The sequence below is a fragment of the Amblyomma mixtum genome, chromosome 7, assembly GCF_055824585.1.
Source record: "Amblyomma mixtum isolate Tamu chromosome 7, ASM5582458v1, whole genome shotgun sequence".
NCBI classification, from domain to species: Eukaryota; Metazoa; Arthropoda; class Arachnida; order Ixodida; family Ixodidae; genus Amblyomma; species Amblyomma mixtum.
In genome coordinates, this window is record NC_143018.1 from 45009648 (window position 1) to 45025777 (window position 16130).

Consider the following 16130-nt stretch of genomic DNA (forward strand, 5'->3'; position numbering starts at 1 on the left):
TTAACCGCTGCACCATTGTGCCAGAAATCATATGAGGGCTCCCGAGGGTCTATTAATGTAATGTAGAGAATGACATTCTGCACATGTAGGAATTTCCCTATTTCGCCATCGTGCCCTACTCTGAGTAGTGGAATCATAAGTAAATCAGGTTTCCATAGTATTTTTTATATGTGCCTGAATATCATTGTAGAGATTCAATAAATTAAGTGATGACAAGCGATTTACTGGGCAGTTCGTTTGATCGTGGCTGTCTCTAACCGATCTTTCGCCCATTGGAGCCTTACCGTCGCCATGATGGCGCAAATCTACGGCAACCCGAACAGGGCTATTGTCAAGCTTACGAACTCTCCCCTTTCAGACAACATCTTGAAATCAGGAAACCATGCACTCGAAATGAAATCATACGAAATGAGGGTGCCGCACCATTCATCCCTCCCGAACGTAAAACCTCTATTTCAAAACGAAGAATTCGGCTCGTACGCTAGTGAGGGAACATGCAATATCTGTCGCTTTTCGCTCTGCCGCTATATGCTGTGTTCTCAATTGGAAGGCCTTTTGGAAGGCCTTGGAAGGCCTTTTGCAAGTCCAGAATGTATTTTACGGTCCTGAGCCACCTAGATAGCATTCTCATTGCGTAAGTGGTAAACGTAATAGACGTCGGTTGAGACACATGACAGCGAAGTAGACATAATTCCCGCTAAGTACACTACACTGGGCTCAGCCCGACCTTCTGCGCTTTTGGCATAAGTTATTTGGCCGTGAAAGTGAGCGGATCCCCTTGTTTAGGGCTCCATTAGCGGCTCGTTCTGGCTATCCACTACGAATGCTCAAATGAGGTTGAGAGGTCAGATTTAGAAACTTAGGCGCACTGCTGCAGCCAAACAATGCAGTGGCATTATCATCGTCATCAACCTGACTTCTCCCACTGCAGGGCAAAGGCCTTTCGTATGTCTCAGCAATTAACCCTGTCCTTTGCCAGTTGCGGCCAACGTATTCCCGCAAACTTCTTAATCTCATCCGCCCGCCTAACTTTCTGCCGCCCCCTGCTATGCTTTCCTTCTCTTGGAATCCACTTCGTCACCCTTTAGAATGATCCTTCGCATTACATGCGCTGCCCAAGAACATTTCTTCCCCTTGATTTCGAATTGTATATCATAGACTCGCGTTTGTTCCCTCACCCACTCTGCCCTTTTCCTGTCTCTCTACGTCACACCTGCCATTTCTTTCCATAGCTCGCAGTGCCATTTGACTTCAAATAAACTGCGCTTCTGAAGGTGCATAATGTTTCTACCCGGGTTCTTTACTCATAGAGGTTGTGAAACTCAGTTTCAAAATTTACCTTTCTTTGGAGGTCCCCAAATAGAGGAGCAAGCCAGGAGCGACAAATAAAACTGTTGTATTTGGTCGTTATTAATTTTAGAAGCGCTCAAATGCAATGCCTGTTTTAGCTTCTAGTTTGCCTCCAGGACTGTTATATCTGTCCAGTTTTGTTGCTATATCTGTTTCACTGACTCTGTTGCCAGGCGCTAGCGGCTTTAACAATCTCGCACGTTGCGACTTTTAAGCAATTTATTTTACTCCCACAGATGTCACGAAAGCCTCCTAATCTCCGAATTTTCGACCAACCTGACCGGCGGATTTCCATATGTGGGCCCTATATAATGAATTTCGCTGCAAATATGATCAGGGACCTTTGGCTTGGTATTTTAGACCACAAACACACAAGGCACAACTATTCTTCAGCCATACCTCTCCTGAGGCGGTCGTTCTCGTCGTTGAACTTAAACGACTCCAAATTTTCTTTTTTCACGTTATCTCACCGAAATTAAAACACCACAAAGCATGTTTATCCTTTATTGCATGTTTTATTAAACATCAACGAAATCAATGTTGTTAATGAAACGATACACCAGGTCGTAGACGGCATCACATGCGTCCAACCCAACGTAATGGCCCGCTTTGAGCACAAACGCATCCACGAGCTTTTCAGATTCTTTCACGTAACCCGCCAATTCATGCGGAGCCTTGAAGGTGTGCCACGGTACTCTTGGTGCAGCATTAAATTTAGCCGAACCTCCCCAAGACATCTTGCTCAGATATTCGTCAAATAATACGGCTGGAAAGATATTGTCCATCTGTCCATTTACAATCAGTACCTTAAAGCTGTCCAAAACTCTTTTGAATGTGTGGCTAATGTCAGTGAAATAATCATTTGGCGCCAACGCAAACTGAATCGCAAGCCTATATTTTTCCGGGATAACTGTTACTGGTATGTGAAGGGCCTGCTTGAACTTCGTCGTATTCACGTATCGCTCATACTGTGAGATTTGGCTTGGTTTATGAGTGTGCAGTATGCTTCCTTGATCACTGTATCCGGTCAGATTAGCGAATACACTCGGCTTGCCACCAATTTTGAAGTTGAAAAATGTTCCAGCTAGAAGCAAAGCGGCTTCGGTGGTATTCGATTTAGCCCTTAAGCTGATCCATCTGCAGATTGCTTCCAACCTCTGGCGACCGTTCGAGTCTAAAAGCCCGAGTTGATACAGAAACTCGGGAGACTTCAAGATACTTTCCTCCACAGGCGTTAGAAACCCCGCAAACAAAGCAAGGCCGCTGGGACATTTCTCCCCTTTTTCTTGCATACGGTCTGCTAGAGCGACGGCAGCTCTCGCTGAAAGGAAAAGTACACATAATAGAAATTAGATACATTAATTATAACAAGCGTGCGAATGCGGCATAATGTTGTTAATGCAAGTAAAAAAAATCAGTGCACGATTACAATACTCAGTAATGCGTAATTTGAACGCAGCTCTGCACCTTAGGTGAGCGGAGATAGAATACGCAGTGCCGAACGGCGGCAGCGCCGCCGTTTAGCCTGTAATCGAGCCGCTCTCCTCTCAACAGCCGCCGCCGAAGACTGAGCAGCGCATGTACGGGTGAGGACGCGGTTGCAGCCATCACGAACCCCTCCCTCCAACCGATTGCCACCCTTCACATAACCCCTACTGCCGCTTCGGAGGAGGCCGAAGATGTCGCCATTGCCCTGGCCATCACACGTACGGAGGCCCGACATATACTATCCGACTCTAAAACAGCCTTACTAAATATTGCTCGCGGGAGAGTTCACGTCCCTGCATTTCGCATACTGAACTCCCTCGCCGCACACCCGCCCCGCCACTTGGAGCTGATATGGGTGCCTGTCCACTCCGGGAATCCCGGGAACGAGGCCGCCAACGCTTTAGCCCGAGGTTCTCTCAACCGGGCACCGGCGGCCTCCGACCTGGGGTTCTCGCGGGAGCGCATGCACTCATTCAGTGAAATGACGCAGGCCTGCAAAGCCGAGCGTCGGCTTTACCCTCCACCCCATCCCTCCCTCGACCATTGTCATCAGACACTTTGGTGGCGGCTCCAAACACGCACTTTACCCTCCCCTTACATACGCTCGCGCTATCACCAAGTCCACACAAACCCCTCCTGTACCCTCTGCCACCACCCCAAAGCCACTCTCAACCATATATTCTTTTCCTCTGCCCGGCGGATCCTCCGCCGCGGAGCCTGGAGCACCTTACCGCTCCGGATGCTTGGGAGACCCTATTGCGTTCTGAGGACCCGGCCAAGCAAGCCATCGCCGTAGGCCGGGCTGCCAGCGTCATGAGCCTCCGGGACATGAACGTTTGAGTGCAGTGGGGCCGTGCGGGGGCCCACGGACCTTTGTGTCCCAAACCAAGACCAACTGAACTACAGACCTGCACACTTGGCCCTTCTCCAGCGTGCATGTTCTAGTTCATGCCTTTTGCCGCTAGGGTAGAAACATCACGGGCGGCGTGGCGCTAATATATACCTGTTGAGAAAATGGCCTCCTCCATCATTTTATTTCAAACAACGCAGTTTTGTCGTTTGTCCACGTAATCATTATCATCCATTTATCTATGCTAGGCACGATGGTGCTGACGAAAGGAAACCGGATAAAAAGGAAGACGTTTTCGATACTCTTCCAGAGTGAAAAAAGTCGTTATGAAGGATATTTTTATTGCTGATGTTGAGAGAGCAGAGGAAGACGAAACAAATCTATTAAATATCTTGCTCAAATTGGCAAACGATGATGATGACCATAGCAGACAAACAGGTCAACCGAGCGCCCTCAACGGCCAATAAGCTAACGAAAGTTGGCGCACGCTGCTCCATAGGACCCTGCCATATGTGCAGGTCTGTAGTTTAGTAGGTCTTGTCCCAAACTCCCCTCTTGCAAATTAAGTTTTCACCGCCGCCAGCGCTCTGCTTTCTTCCTCGCGCTCTGAACGTACACTCCTCCTGCGCTTTCCTCCTTATGCTTCCACCCTACTCTCCTTCATCACTTTCCTCCTCGCACTTTCTTCACTATCGCCGTGCTTTCATCCTCCGCTGTGGTCCTCGTTCCCTCTGCAGGTTACGCCGAGGCCGACGTCGCTCAACCCTAGCAACGGGCGCTTAAAAGCTGCGCTCTAAAACTGTCAAAGAAGGCAAGAAGCATGCGCTACGTTACTGGCTTGCCTTTAAAGGGCCACTGCCCAGGGTCCGGACATTTTTGAAAAACAAGCCCACTGCATAGATGAGGCATCGAAGATAACCTCTGCAAAATACTAGAGCCATGCGCGCCCCGAAAAGCTGCGAAAATTCAAATCAAAGCCCGCTCGTTCTTTCCTTCCTTCAAAAACGGGCCCGGTCCACTACTCTGAACCCCGTTGACGTCATGGGGGGTTACTTTCGCTGAAGGCACTCCATTGGTGCATCGTTCTGACTGACGGGAGAAGATTGGGCGTAGCCTTGGCGTCGCGTCGTCTGCACAACGCTTTCCGCAGCGCCTTCTGTTCTGGCTCATGCCTACAAACCCGCATGAAGGAACAAAAAAAAACTGCGGAGGGAGCGTGCGGCGACAGCCTTGAACCCTTGCCATAAAAAGTAAAAAATAGTAAAACTGAGGGAGTTGGTTCGCCCCCCCCCCCCCCCCCCCCGCCGTGATCACCTCACGAGACGCTCTGCGTACGCGCTCCCTTCTCAGATTTTTTTCTTCTATGCAAGCCCCCCAAAACAAAGTTTTAATTACTAGTGCAGCAGAGCCTTTCCCTCGCTCGCCCACTTGACCGCTCCGCACACACTCCGCTTATCTTTCGTGCATCTTGCGTACGCCTTGACTCCAATGAATGACATATGCTTTGGAGCGGAGAAAAGACACAAACACACAGAACACAAACACGCATGGAGAAAAGCAAACGGGCGGTTGCCGGGTCCGCGCTTCGCCGTGTGTTTCGAACACAACCGACTTCCGCCCCTCCGCTCGTGAAACGGTGGGGAGGCCTAAAAGAAAATGAAAAGGTGGCTCGTTAACTGGAAATGACAAACAGATGTATGAAAGGATGCGCTCGCTAACAAGTCTAGGTGGTCGAGCCGATCGCGCCTCTCGATCGTTCAGTGTGCGGAGAAAATGCAAAAACCAAGAAAATAATTCTATTGAAGGCGGGGCCATGACGTCGCCCTGTGACGCACTCCACAGACACCACGCCTCCGGCTTACACCGGAGAAGGAAGGGGTGATTTTGCCTTGCCGAGCCTACTCGACGAGGAGCGGGAGAGAAGAATTTCGAGGAGGGAATGGAAGGAGAGGAGGCTCGCTCAAAGTGAGGTAGAGAGTGTTTGGGACGATGGGGTGGGCAGGGGCCCTTTAAGGGAGTGCTTGACCCACCGGTAGAGGAAATTTTCCATGAGAAAAAGGTTTGGCTACCATTTAAAGTATATGGCCCGCCACAGTGGCTCAGTGGTTACGGCGCTTGGCTGCTGACCCGAGAGAGACGGGTTCGATCCCGGCCACGGCGGCCGAATTTCGATGGAGGCGAAATTCTAGAGACCCGTGTACTGTGCGATGTCAGTGCACGTTAAAGAACCCCAGGTGGTCGAAATTTCCGGAGACTTTCACTACTGCCTCCCTCAAGCCTTAGTCGCTTTGGGACGTTAAACCCCAATGAACCAAACCAAACCTTTCATGTACAGTGTCGCGAATTGGGAACTCACACATCCCAAGGGGTATGATCATTACTACACGGAGCTCGGATACAAATTTGACGTCAATATCGTCAATATATTCTAGTTAGCCATAGCATCCCGGTCATAATGTCTGGCATCACTAGAAGGAAATCGTGCGAAAAAGAGGGATCGCTAATGTTTGACTTCCAATCAGCGCGCAATAATCCTTCGTCTCTCATTTTCTGACAAACGTTGTGGAAATGGGAAAGCATTCATTGGATACAAAATTTTTTATGATCTCTGGGCCTTCGAGTTATTTTGAGGTGTGCGATTTCATTTCTCACACAACTCTGTCTAGCTGCACAAAATGAGCCATATTGACACATTGGCGATATACCAATTTCTGAAATTTTAGCGGCGCTAACCAAATTTTTATGCAGGCTTCTCAATTCGGGCGAATTAGCTTGCATAAAGTGGAGATATTTTTTTCAATGGTTCCTTCATTATTTGGGCATTACAGCGCTCAGACCCCTTGAAATTATGCGCATCCTCCTTCTAATATGTTTTCTAAGACCAGCAATATTCATAACTGCTCGTCTCACCCTCTTAACTCTAAAAAAAAAATCTTGCAGAGCGATTCGTTCCCACTGAATTCATCTGCTACAGAATGCATTTCTTGACTGTCCATTCTGGAATTCCTATGAACCGCACCGTTCTCCAGGTTGACAGTTTGTCCGTTGCCTGAAGAAATTCGAAACGCGCATTTTCGTTATGGCAGCCCCGTCTTTATTTACGCCCCTCTTCATGAATGCAATTGTTCCTAGTATGACATTTCGTTTTGGTCCTGATTTCGTACGAAAGAAACAGGGTGTTGACAAGCAAACTACTAATCACTGACACGGCTAGTCTGGACGCGGTGCCACAACTAGCCACGCTACAGCCGTCGCGTCCAGACCATCCGTCTCACAGGGACTCTGCTTCGTACATTCATCCCATAGCCAACGCGCAGTTTTTTTTTTCTTTCAAAGGCGGGGTTAGTGCCGACAAAGCCCTTCACGAGTGTCAAGGTCGTCTTTTGAATCCGTCATTTGTCGACTTTGCCTCCGGTTCATTAATGCGGCATAGGTGTGAGGTTCAGTTATGCAAGTAAGGGGCATCACGGGAGTGTTTCTTTTGTGACTTTAGTGACATCATCCCCCATGGCTCACGTCGCCGGAAGCAGTGGCCAATGAAAAATGACCAAATTAAATGAAAGCGTAATGAAAAGTCACAAGTTACGGTCCGTTAACAGCGTCAGCGCTAGCAGCACATGGCATAGAGCGCAGTCCGCCTTGTGCACAACTTCCTTATGTCTGAAGTCCACAGGGGAAAATGGCCTTTGGGGCAGCAGCCCACTAAAGTGGTAGTCGCGGACGCGTCTTGCGAGTTCTGAGACTTTCGCTAAGTACGTGCACAAAGGAAATCTCCAGTATCCTGCATTAAAAACTCTGCCTAAGTCACTCCATTCTTGCTTGAGATACAACAGCGGTCAAAAATTTAATGATATGACTGACAGCAAAACAACGACGCCAGCACCCCTCGAAGATCACACACCGCAACGTTTCCTTACCTCCGTAGCTTTCCCCTGCTAAGTAGAGATCTTTCGATTTGAACTCTTCGAACAGCTCGTAGAATTGCGTCAGGAAACTTAGAAGGTCGTCGGTGACATTGGTTAGGGAACTTGATAGTACAGATGGGTCTTGGATGATACTGAAGCCACCCCCTGCGGGGTAGTCTACGTACAGCACGCTTGCTTCATGTTGAAACGTACAACTTCGGTTGTACAGCCTTCCTCTAGCGTCGAGGCCAACTGGGCCGTTCTCAAGGAACTGGCCTAAGAGGCCAGATCTTCCGGGTCCTCCTTGGAGCCAAAGAATCAGCGGGGCTTTGTCAAATGACTTCTGTAATAAAAAATCGCAGTTAACAATGCAGAATTTGTTTTCTGAGAGAGATATAACTCTCCAAACAACGCTTCTGCGGCAGTCCTGCGAGCAATCAAAAATTAGGTTTTCGTGATTAACAACACGCCGTACACGAATGCTAATGCTGCATTTATGTTATGAGACCGGCTGGATTCCAAGTGATAGGGTAGTTGTTTTAATCTCGTGCCTAAATTTTTAATATACTTTATTGTAACAGCATTTAGCGTCTAGACTGGTACTTTGATCGAATTCTTGAGGCACGCCTGTGTTCCAAGGTAGTCTCCTCCAAATTTCAAGCTCAATGCACAAAGACGGTGTGGGCACTTTAACCTTTTTTGTGTGTGCCTAGCGTCACGCGCAGACAGCGTCATCACTGAGGAAGGAGAGAGGGGCTATACTGCTTAGAGCCTTGGAAGGAAGCTAAATGGATGCAACTGCAAAACGTTGTCATTTCAGCAGTTACAGAAACATAAATCATACTCCCGACCCTTGACTTTGGGCCCCTCGCCATAATGATTCTGCGGTCCTTTTGCCCAAAATTAAGGATGTCATTCCCGCCTATAAATAGTAAGGTACGTCGGCCGTTCTGCTATGAGAGGTGGTGATGACCACTGGCGCATAGCCAAAATAATAGGTAAGAAAATTAATTACTACAAATTATAGTCCTTGAGGTTGGACGTTCAAGAAGAGCGCCGTCATTGCCAAAAATAACCAGGCAACGAGGTTTGCTTCTTATTCCTGTTGCAGAGCACCTGTGGGAGCTATTAAGATCTAAATCTGTGTAATTTGAGGTGAACTCTTGCCCTCACTTTTCAAGACCTTTTAGTCTTTAGGATTGCTGTAACGGTTCTACTACTCGGCTGAGCATCAAATCCCGTTGCCCGGTCAATTTCGCCATAGGCGGTGCCTCATTACAGATAAACAGCACAAGCAGATACGTATTGTCAAAAAAAAAAAAACACAATCTAACAGGCTCTTTTCTTGCATTTTATTACAATGTAGGTCAATTAGTCGATGATAAAAAGCTAACAACCCCATATTTTTTATTATAGTTGGTGATAAAAAGCTAATAATTTGTTTTTTTTTTTTATTATGCTCAAAACATGAACGAAGCTAGGTGCAGCTCGCCGTTTTATTTCATCCTCACCTTTGGAGCCTTCAGCAGGAGGAAGAATAGGTGGCTCTTCGCCCGGACCGTGATGTATCCAGAGTGGGCCTCAACACCAGCGTGCTTCATGAAGAAGTTTACTCTGCTTGCTTCACGGGCTTCCGCAATTCTATTTTGTTTAATATGCTCGGTTAAGAACAGGCCTTCCGATCCATGACTGAAAGAAAAGATGATATACTGCCTTTGTTTCGTTTTTTCTTCCATATGCCAGAATCATCGTTTTCTTACTGGCAAAACGCATAATATCCTTATTTTTTACCGAAAACCCGCGAACGAAGGCACTCCCGGAATCGTATCAACTAAATATTACCCCCATTTCCGAATGTGCAAGCAGCGTACGCGCTGTAGTTCTGTACAAAATGGCAAACAGTATTTCTCCAATTTTTATGTGGACGAAAAAGAAAACATTTTGCAAAGATGTCACCTCCACTTGCGAACCAAGATGATACGCGCGCAACTCGCGACAACTGCGATATTAATTGTATGACTGCGACCAACGGAATGAAAGTGTCATATAGCCCACATGTACAAAACCTTAGTCTCCCTAACACTTAAAAAATGGCATATTCGCAGGTTCCTCTATTATGACCTTTCTTCGTCACATTAGACTCGTGGATACTAAGAACGTTTGGCCTTGAAGAAGCGCTCTCTCATGTGAGTCTGCGTCCTGGCTTTACTACTTCAGTAGTAGCAGTGCCATTACGCACAATTTTTTGTTGGAGTGTGAGAGCAAATTTGTGAAGCCTCCATCGGTGTTTAAGAGCAAATGAGTAGAGTGTCCGTCTTCCAAAAGCTTCTTGAGCACCTGCCCACCCTTACCCACTAGAAGGCCATGAGAGGAACCCCAATCCCACCCCACCCTCCAGAAGGCCTCCTTTCACAATACCCCCATGAGGGAAGCCTACCGTACGCCTACATACCCATCTTCACCCTGCAGATCATTCCAGCGTCTGCGTGTAGGAGCAAAGCGGTGAATATTCCTTCCTGTCGAGGATCCAACCCCACACCTTTTCCCCATACCATATCCAGGAGCCTCAACCACAAAAAAAAAGATGATAGGAGGCACCTACTTACCCACACACTTACTTACTTTCTCTCTTTAGTCAACTTTGCCCTACAGAAACCTCCATCTACCAAAAGACCGCGCTTCAGCAGAAGGACCCTCCTAAAGTGCCACCCATCTGAAGACCATGAGAGAAGCCCACCTTCTGCTCACACACCCACCTCCACTCCCCGTTCACGTCCACCTTTCAGACGCCATCACCCGCCAGAAGCCCATGCAGAAGCAGAGCAACAAAATTGCCAGGGACACTTAGCTCTGCCTTAAAGATATCACATGATAGCGTTAATCGGTTAACTCCCATATATGCAGAATGGGTCATTCTCTACTTTACACTCATATATCCCTGAAAGCACTCACTCCCCTCCTGGCGCATTGGTGCGGAGGTTAAGCGATGAGCCACTGCCCTGCGATGGCAGGTGCTGCCACCGGTGGGACTTGTGCGAAACAGGTTGCTCTTCCCAAGCAGCCTTTCGCAACCAGTCATTCATTTAACTTCCACCTGCAAAGGTGCGCATTTTGCACACAGTCCAGTGGACAGGTTGCGATGGCGCCGCAAGCTTAAGTGACCTAGGTGGCCCACCTGCCTCCTGCGTTGCTTCTCTGGGGATTTCTTTGCGGATATTTCGCTCACGGACAACAATACCGATGACGATGCCGAATTTCCTGTGACACGAGTTCCTTAACTGACGCTATCGCTTTACAATGCACAGGCTTTCGTGTGATGCAATGCCGCAAACATTTCGCTTTTACAATAATCGCCATCGCACTGGGTCTTTGGATAGGCTTTCGCCAACGCTGTTTCGTTCCGGCGCTGGGTGGTCTTCTGACAGGTGAAGGTTCTGTCTCGCTCCACCAGCGCTGCCGTCGAATCCAGATGGGTCGAAGCCCATCCCGGCGGTAATCCACAGAAGTGGCTGCTCGAGATTGGGGTGAATCAAATGGGGACACGCAAATTAACTGCTGTAAATCTGGCATCACTGTAACAAATAAATATCCGCCCCTGTTTTTTTCCTTCTAGTGCTAGCAACATTCCAATCCAAAATTAGAATATTTAGTCCTCTCAATTACTGATGGCTTAAGGTCGGGAGAACATGTATATTGCATATGTGGATCAGCTGAACGGAAACCAGGCCTCTTATAATAGAATCTGAAACAAGGAACATACGACGCTAACCTTCAAGCGTATAAAAGATCAGGCCAACATTAGAGCGTGCAAACAAGGTATGAGACCCATATCACCACTACCACGTCGATAAAATTTTGAAGGCTCCAAGGGTGGCTTTGAAATGCTTTGAGGTTTATATTTCCCGCTTATGATAAAACGCAGTCGGTGACAGCTCTGTCAAGCGCAGCTTTTTTAACCCACCGCCGGGATGTGGTTGCTTTTTCTTCTGCTCTTATTATTCTCCCTTTGATCAAAACCACCAATTTGAAAAAAAAACATCCCATATGCTCCTTAGTTTCGGTGACCCTTGGCTTCCGTCATTTAAGTCATAACGAGCACCTCTTTCCATTTCCTTGTCTCCTGAATAGCTTCACCGAGGGCCTCGAATCTGGCAGTCCTGCTGCCACAGGTAGCATAAGAGCGTTCTCGCACAGCTTCCGCCCTCGCCGTTCTACCATGTTCCTACGTGGCACTCGCAGTAGGACAGGAGGTACTAGGTCTGCCGCTATGGACAGGGGTAGCGCTGGTGAATACATAAATACCCTCAAAAGCAGCAGAATGGACAGCCGTCGCCGTAGCTCAGTTGGTAGAGCACCCGACGCGAATTTCGAAGGTCGTGGATTCGGATCCCAACGGCGGCATGTGGTTGTTTTTTCTTCTGCTTTTCTTTACCTTCTGTTTATGAAAACTACGAATTAAAAACATACATCTCCAGTTCTCCTTGGTCTCGGGGACTGTTGACTTCCGTCACATAGTTCGCAAGTTCGAGACAAATATTTGGGGACCGTTTTGGTTACCCGCGTATCCAGTGCGCAAAATCAACACCCGACTATCTAACCTTCTTTATATAAATGGCTATAAAATTTAGTGTCCCAAGCAAAATCATGTATTTTGGTTTACACAGTCAAAAGCACACGTCCCATAAGTACGTTGTTTTACCAACCTTTGCGTGACTTCCAATGAAGGCATCACTTTCAAGAGAAGCAGTATCAAGGAAAGAAACCACATCTTGGCTCCAACTGTCCCTTGACAAATAGCTTTACTCGCTACACAGGTACTGATGCCCATTTGCGACAGAGGTTGCACTTTTTTATACTGCAGCAAGTCGATTGTTAATGTCAATCAATTTGCATTCCCTGAAGTCTTTGTGAGCAGCAACCGCATACCTTAACCGCTTTCTCGAAAAAAAAATTAAATGTCTCTCTCCATTACAGCCGCGGTTTATGATGTGAAACCTTATGACAATGCAATTGGGAGAAATGCGAGCCAAGTATTCAGAAACAAACAATTCAAACTGGAGCAAATAGATGAGCAGCAATAGATAAATGAGTTAGCTTTTACGGGGCCAGTTAGCGCCAAACGCAGAGCGCAGTTTGAAAGGTCAGCAACCGCTCCTTTTGACGATAACAGCGAATCAGTTCGCTCATGTGTAAACAGCTCGACGCTATATTACGAAGAATCTTGAACTGTATTCGTAACGCTCGTTTCGACGTCCTTCTCTTTGTGGTTTTTTTATTTTCATGACAGCCGGATGCCTTTGCTTTTGTACAGTCGCGAGTAAAAAAGTTTAGCACAGTGACGTCACCGGAGTGGCGAAAATCGCACCGCGCGGTTGGCGCGGTGGCGTGCTTTGTGAACACACCCTGCCCATTTGTTATCGGCGTGTTCGTAACCTCAGCGCCAATCGTTGTTATATGCCGTTCCGGTGGCACGTCACTAGTGCTAATCTTTTTTACTTGCGACTGTACGTGGTCGTTCCAGCAGCCGCCTGGAGTCCCCTTGCAACCCGGCTACGTCTTTGCTTCAAATATTTAGTGTCATCCAGGGAAACAAAACCTTGGGCAAAGCAGAAATTTGGGCAAGTTGGTAAGTATTCATTTTTGAAACAGCGCAACAAAGACGGGACGTGGAAACTGAGGGGTAAAGACAAAACAGCGCCTGTTTGTCTTTACCCCTCAGTTTCCACGTCCCGTCTTTGTTGCGCTGTTTCAAAAATGAAAACCTTGGGCAATGAGCGCTCTTTTGCTTTTTTGTATTTTTAAGAGAAATGCCAAGTTTGTCTGCTGGCGTATTACGTTCAAGGCTGTCGGCATCATGTCTAACATGAAAAATGCAATTGAGCAGACAAGGGAAGGGGAAGCAGGGGCTCATTATGATGGTCATGAAAGCAGCCAACAGACACTGAAACCAAGGGGCATAGGAGAATTTTGTTTATTTTTAATGTTGATCTATGGGAGGTTAATAGTGTGATTATTCTATCGCTTAATGATAATTTATTCTTTAAAAAAAAACAAGGAAAAACTACGGCATGTCAGTGGTGTGATCCGAACAGGTGACCTCCAAATTTCCTGTTCCGGGCTCTAACAACTGATCTACGGCGACGCTATCAAACCTCCTCCTTTTGGGGGGTATTTATGTTACGTGCAGTTTAACCGTGAGAGTGTTCGTGGGTTCGCAGGTCGTAGGTTCGGATCGCACCTGCGGCATCTTGTTGTTTTTCTTCTGCTTTCTAATTAATTATTATCAAACGATAAACTAATTACACTATTATTCTACCATTGATGAACAGCAGAAATTAAAAAAAAATATTCCCCTATGCTCCTTGGTTTTGGTGGCTTGGTTTCCTTCACGAACCAAACATTCAAGTATCAATCAAACATCTAACACGCTGTCTGAGAAGCGCGTCGCATATCTAAACAGCACACGTACACCATGTTCTATACTTTCGAATTCCTAGTTTCTGCATTCCCTGATACAAGCGACTCGCGTTCGCACTCCTTGCTGTTCTAACCTAGGTCGCATTTCGTATTATATCGTTTGTCTGTTCATTGGTTTTGACTTTTTGGTATGCCGTTTAGTAAGGTCGTTTTTTATATGTAAGGATTCGGCGAATAATTTTTTTTGAGTTCCGACAAAATACATGTAATGTGTCACCGCTCGTCTACAGTAGTTGTGCAGCGTGCTTCTAAAAAAAATGAATACAATCCATCTCTCCCAACTTTCCACCCCAATTATCATTCCTCAGAAAATCCCTATTTCTTTGAATTCACTTCGCTCGCGTGATGAAGATCCTAGAAATGAATAAGAAATAAGCATAGATTTACAGTAACAGGAGAATCGAACAATAAATGTTCAAGTGCATCTTAATACCCTTTTTTCGTTATTCATTCAGCTTTGTGCTCTTTAGCTCAAAATTGACGAGTCTAAAAAAATTGTTGCATTTCAACATATTCCGTGTTGTTAACACGGTTTTCTATCAATCTGCGTGCCTTGTATGGTGCCCGTGAAATTAGCGAATGGAAAAGACCGAGAGCAAGCATTATGTTCAGCTGAACGCTCACGAGCAAATCACGTTGCTTGCATGTGAACCTACATCTAAATATCAGGCCGCTAATGGTACACAATGAAGGCGCCTGACATTATTGTACCATTCCGGACTGCATTACTAAGCACTGTTCCACACTGTCATTGCTCTGAGGCTCATCGTGCTACTCAGTGTACATGTCAGCGCTGTTGCTAAGTTAAATTGGGCGCCGTACTTTCTACACCTCGGTGACTGTGCTATAACGGCTAATAAAGCAAAAATTCGGGCCACTGGGTTTTCGATCATGTTTTCACTGAAGCGGACTCTTTGTAAAGAAAGATGAAAATAATTAACAAAACATAGACGATGCTTGACCTTTTGAGTTTGTTTTCGAGAAAAGCACACAATACACATATATGTTCAACAATCGATCCTGGTTGTCCGGGCGGCGAACCCTTCTTATGAAGTCCATGCTTCGGCTGCTTCAAAAAATTCCATTTTTTTTTTTTTTTGCCTGACAGAGTTAGCGAGGCTGTGCTGATGGAGTTGCTGTATGATTGAACAAATACCACTCCTCAATTTCTGCGAATGTACTGGCTGCTTTAAACGGCCACAACAAGTGCTCCGGGTGGCGTGCACATTTCTTATCGTACTATGCACCCTCCTTCGCTGCCTGCAAATTACGCTTATTTTTTTTTTTCCTTGTCATATCAGAATTCAGACAACCTCCAGTTCGCCCGTAAAGCTCCCTCTTGCGGAGTGGAGGAGGAAAATGCAGAGGAATGCGGTGAAAAACGCCCTGCTCGCATGCAACAAATCTGCTTTTGATCTTGCAATGGAAAACTCAAGGAATGTTGCCACCGCAAATCTTTATTTATTTATTTATTTATTTATTTATTTATTTATTTATTTATTTATTTATTTATTTATTTATTTATTGAAAGTACCTACAGCGCCCATGAGGCATTATTGTAGGGGGGTTATCACTATATACAATAACACATGCAAAGAAGATATTAAGGCGGAAGCCTTTAATGTCTCATCGTTGTAAGCAGCAGTTGTCGACAGAAAATGTCACGCTTTTCAGTTGGTGGAAACGGTCGTGACGTCACAGTGCGCGAATTTCAAACGGGGCCAATTGCACTTTGCCTAGTAACCATGCAACCAATTGAAGCGATCGTATAGTGATGCTCCAAGTAAGTGGGACTGAGCTTAGTTAATTGATTAATTACCCGATTAACCTAATTAACTTTTCTAGTCAGGCCATATAAATAAATAAAACCGATTAAGAAATTGGTCGAGCTCAGGAATCGAACCCCGGTCTTCGGCGTGAGAGACGAGCATGCTATCCACTCCGCCATGCCAGCTCGATGGTTTGGAATGAACAAAGGCGCGTCTAGTGAATACGGTGTCTTCACTCACTCTCATCCTCCTCCATTCCCTTCCGGCGAGGTTTAGGTGTCCTCAAAAAGC

At 46.5% G+C, this 16130-nt stretch overlaps 1 protein-coding gene across 1 annotated transcript; it reads right to left on the reverse strand.

Moving 5' to 3' along the window:
- Positions 1 to 1868: 1868 nt before the first annotated feature.
- On the reverse strand, positions 1869 to 9194 carry LOC149335874 (venom serine carboxypeptidase-like). Its single transcript, XM_089554034.1, has 3 exons — positions 9105 to 9194; positions 7606 to 7933; positions 1869 to 2671 (listed from the first exon to the last, which is right to left on the reverse strand). Exons 1-3 carry the CDS (start codon positions 9192 to 9194, stop codon positions 1869 to 1871), a joined length of 1221 nt encoding a protein of 406 aa, XP_089410160.1.
- Positions 9195 to 16130: the final 6936 nt, after the last annotated feature.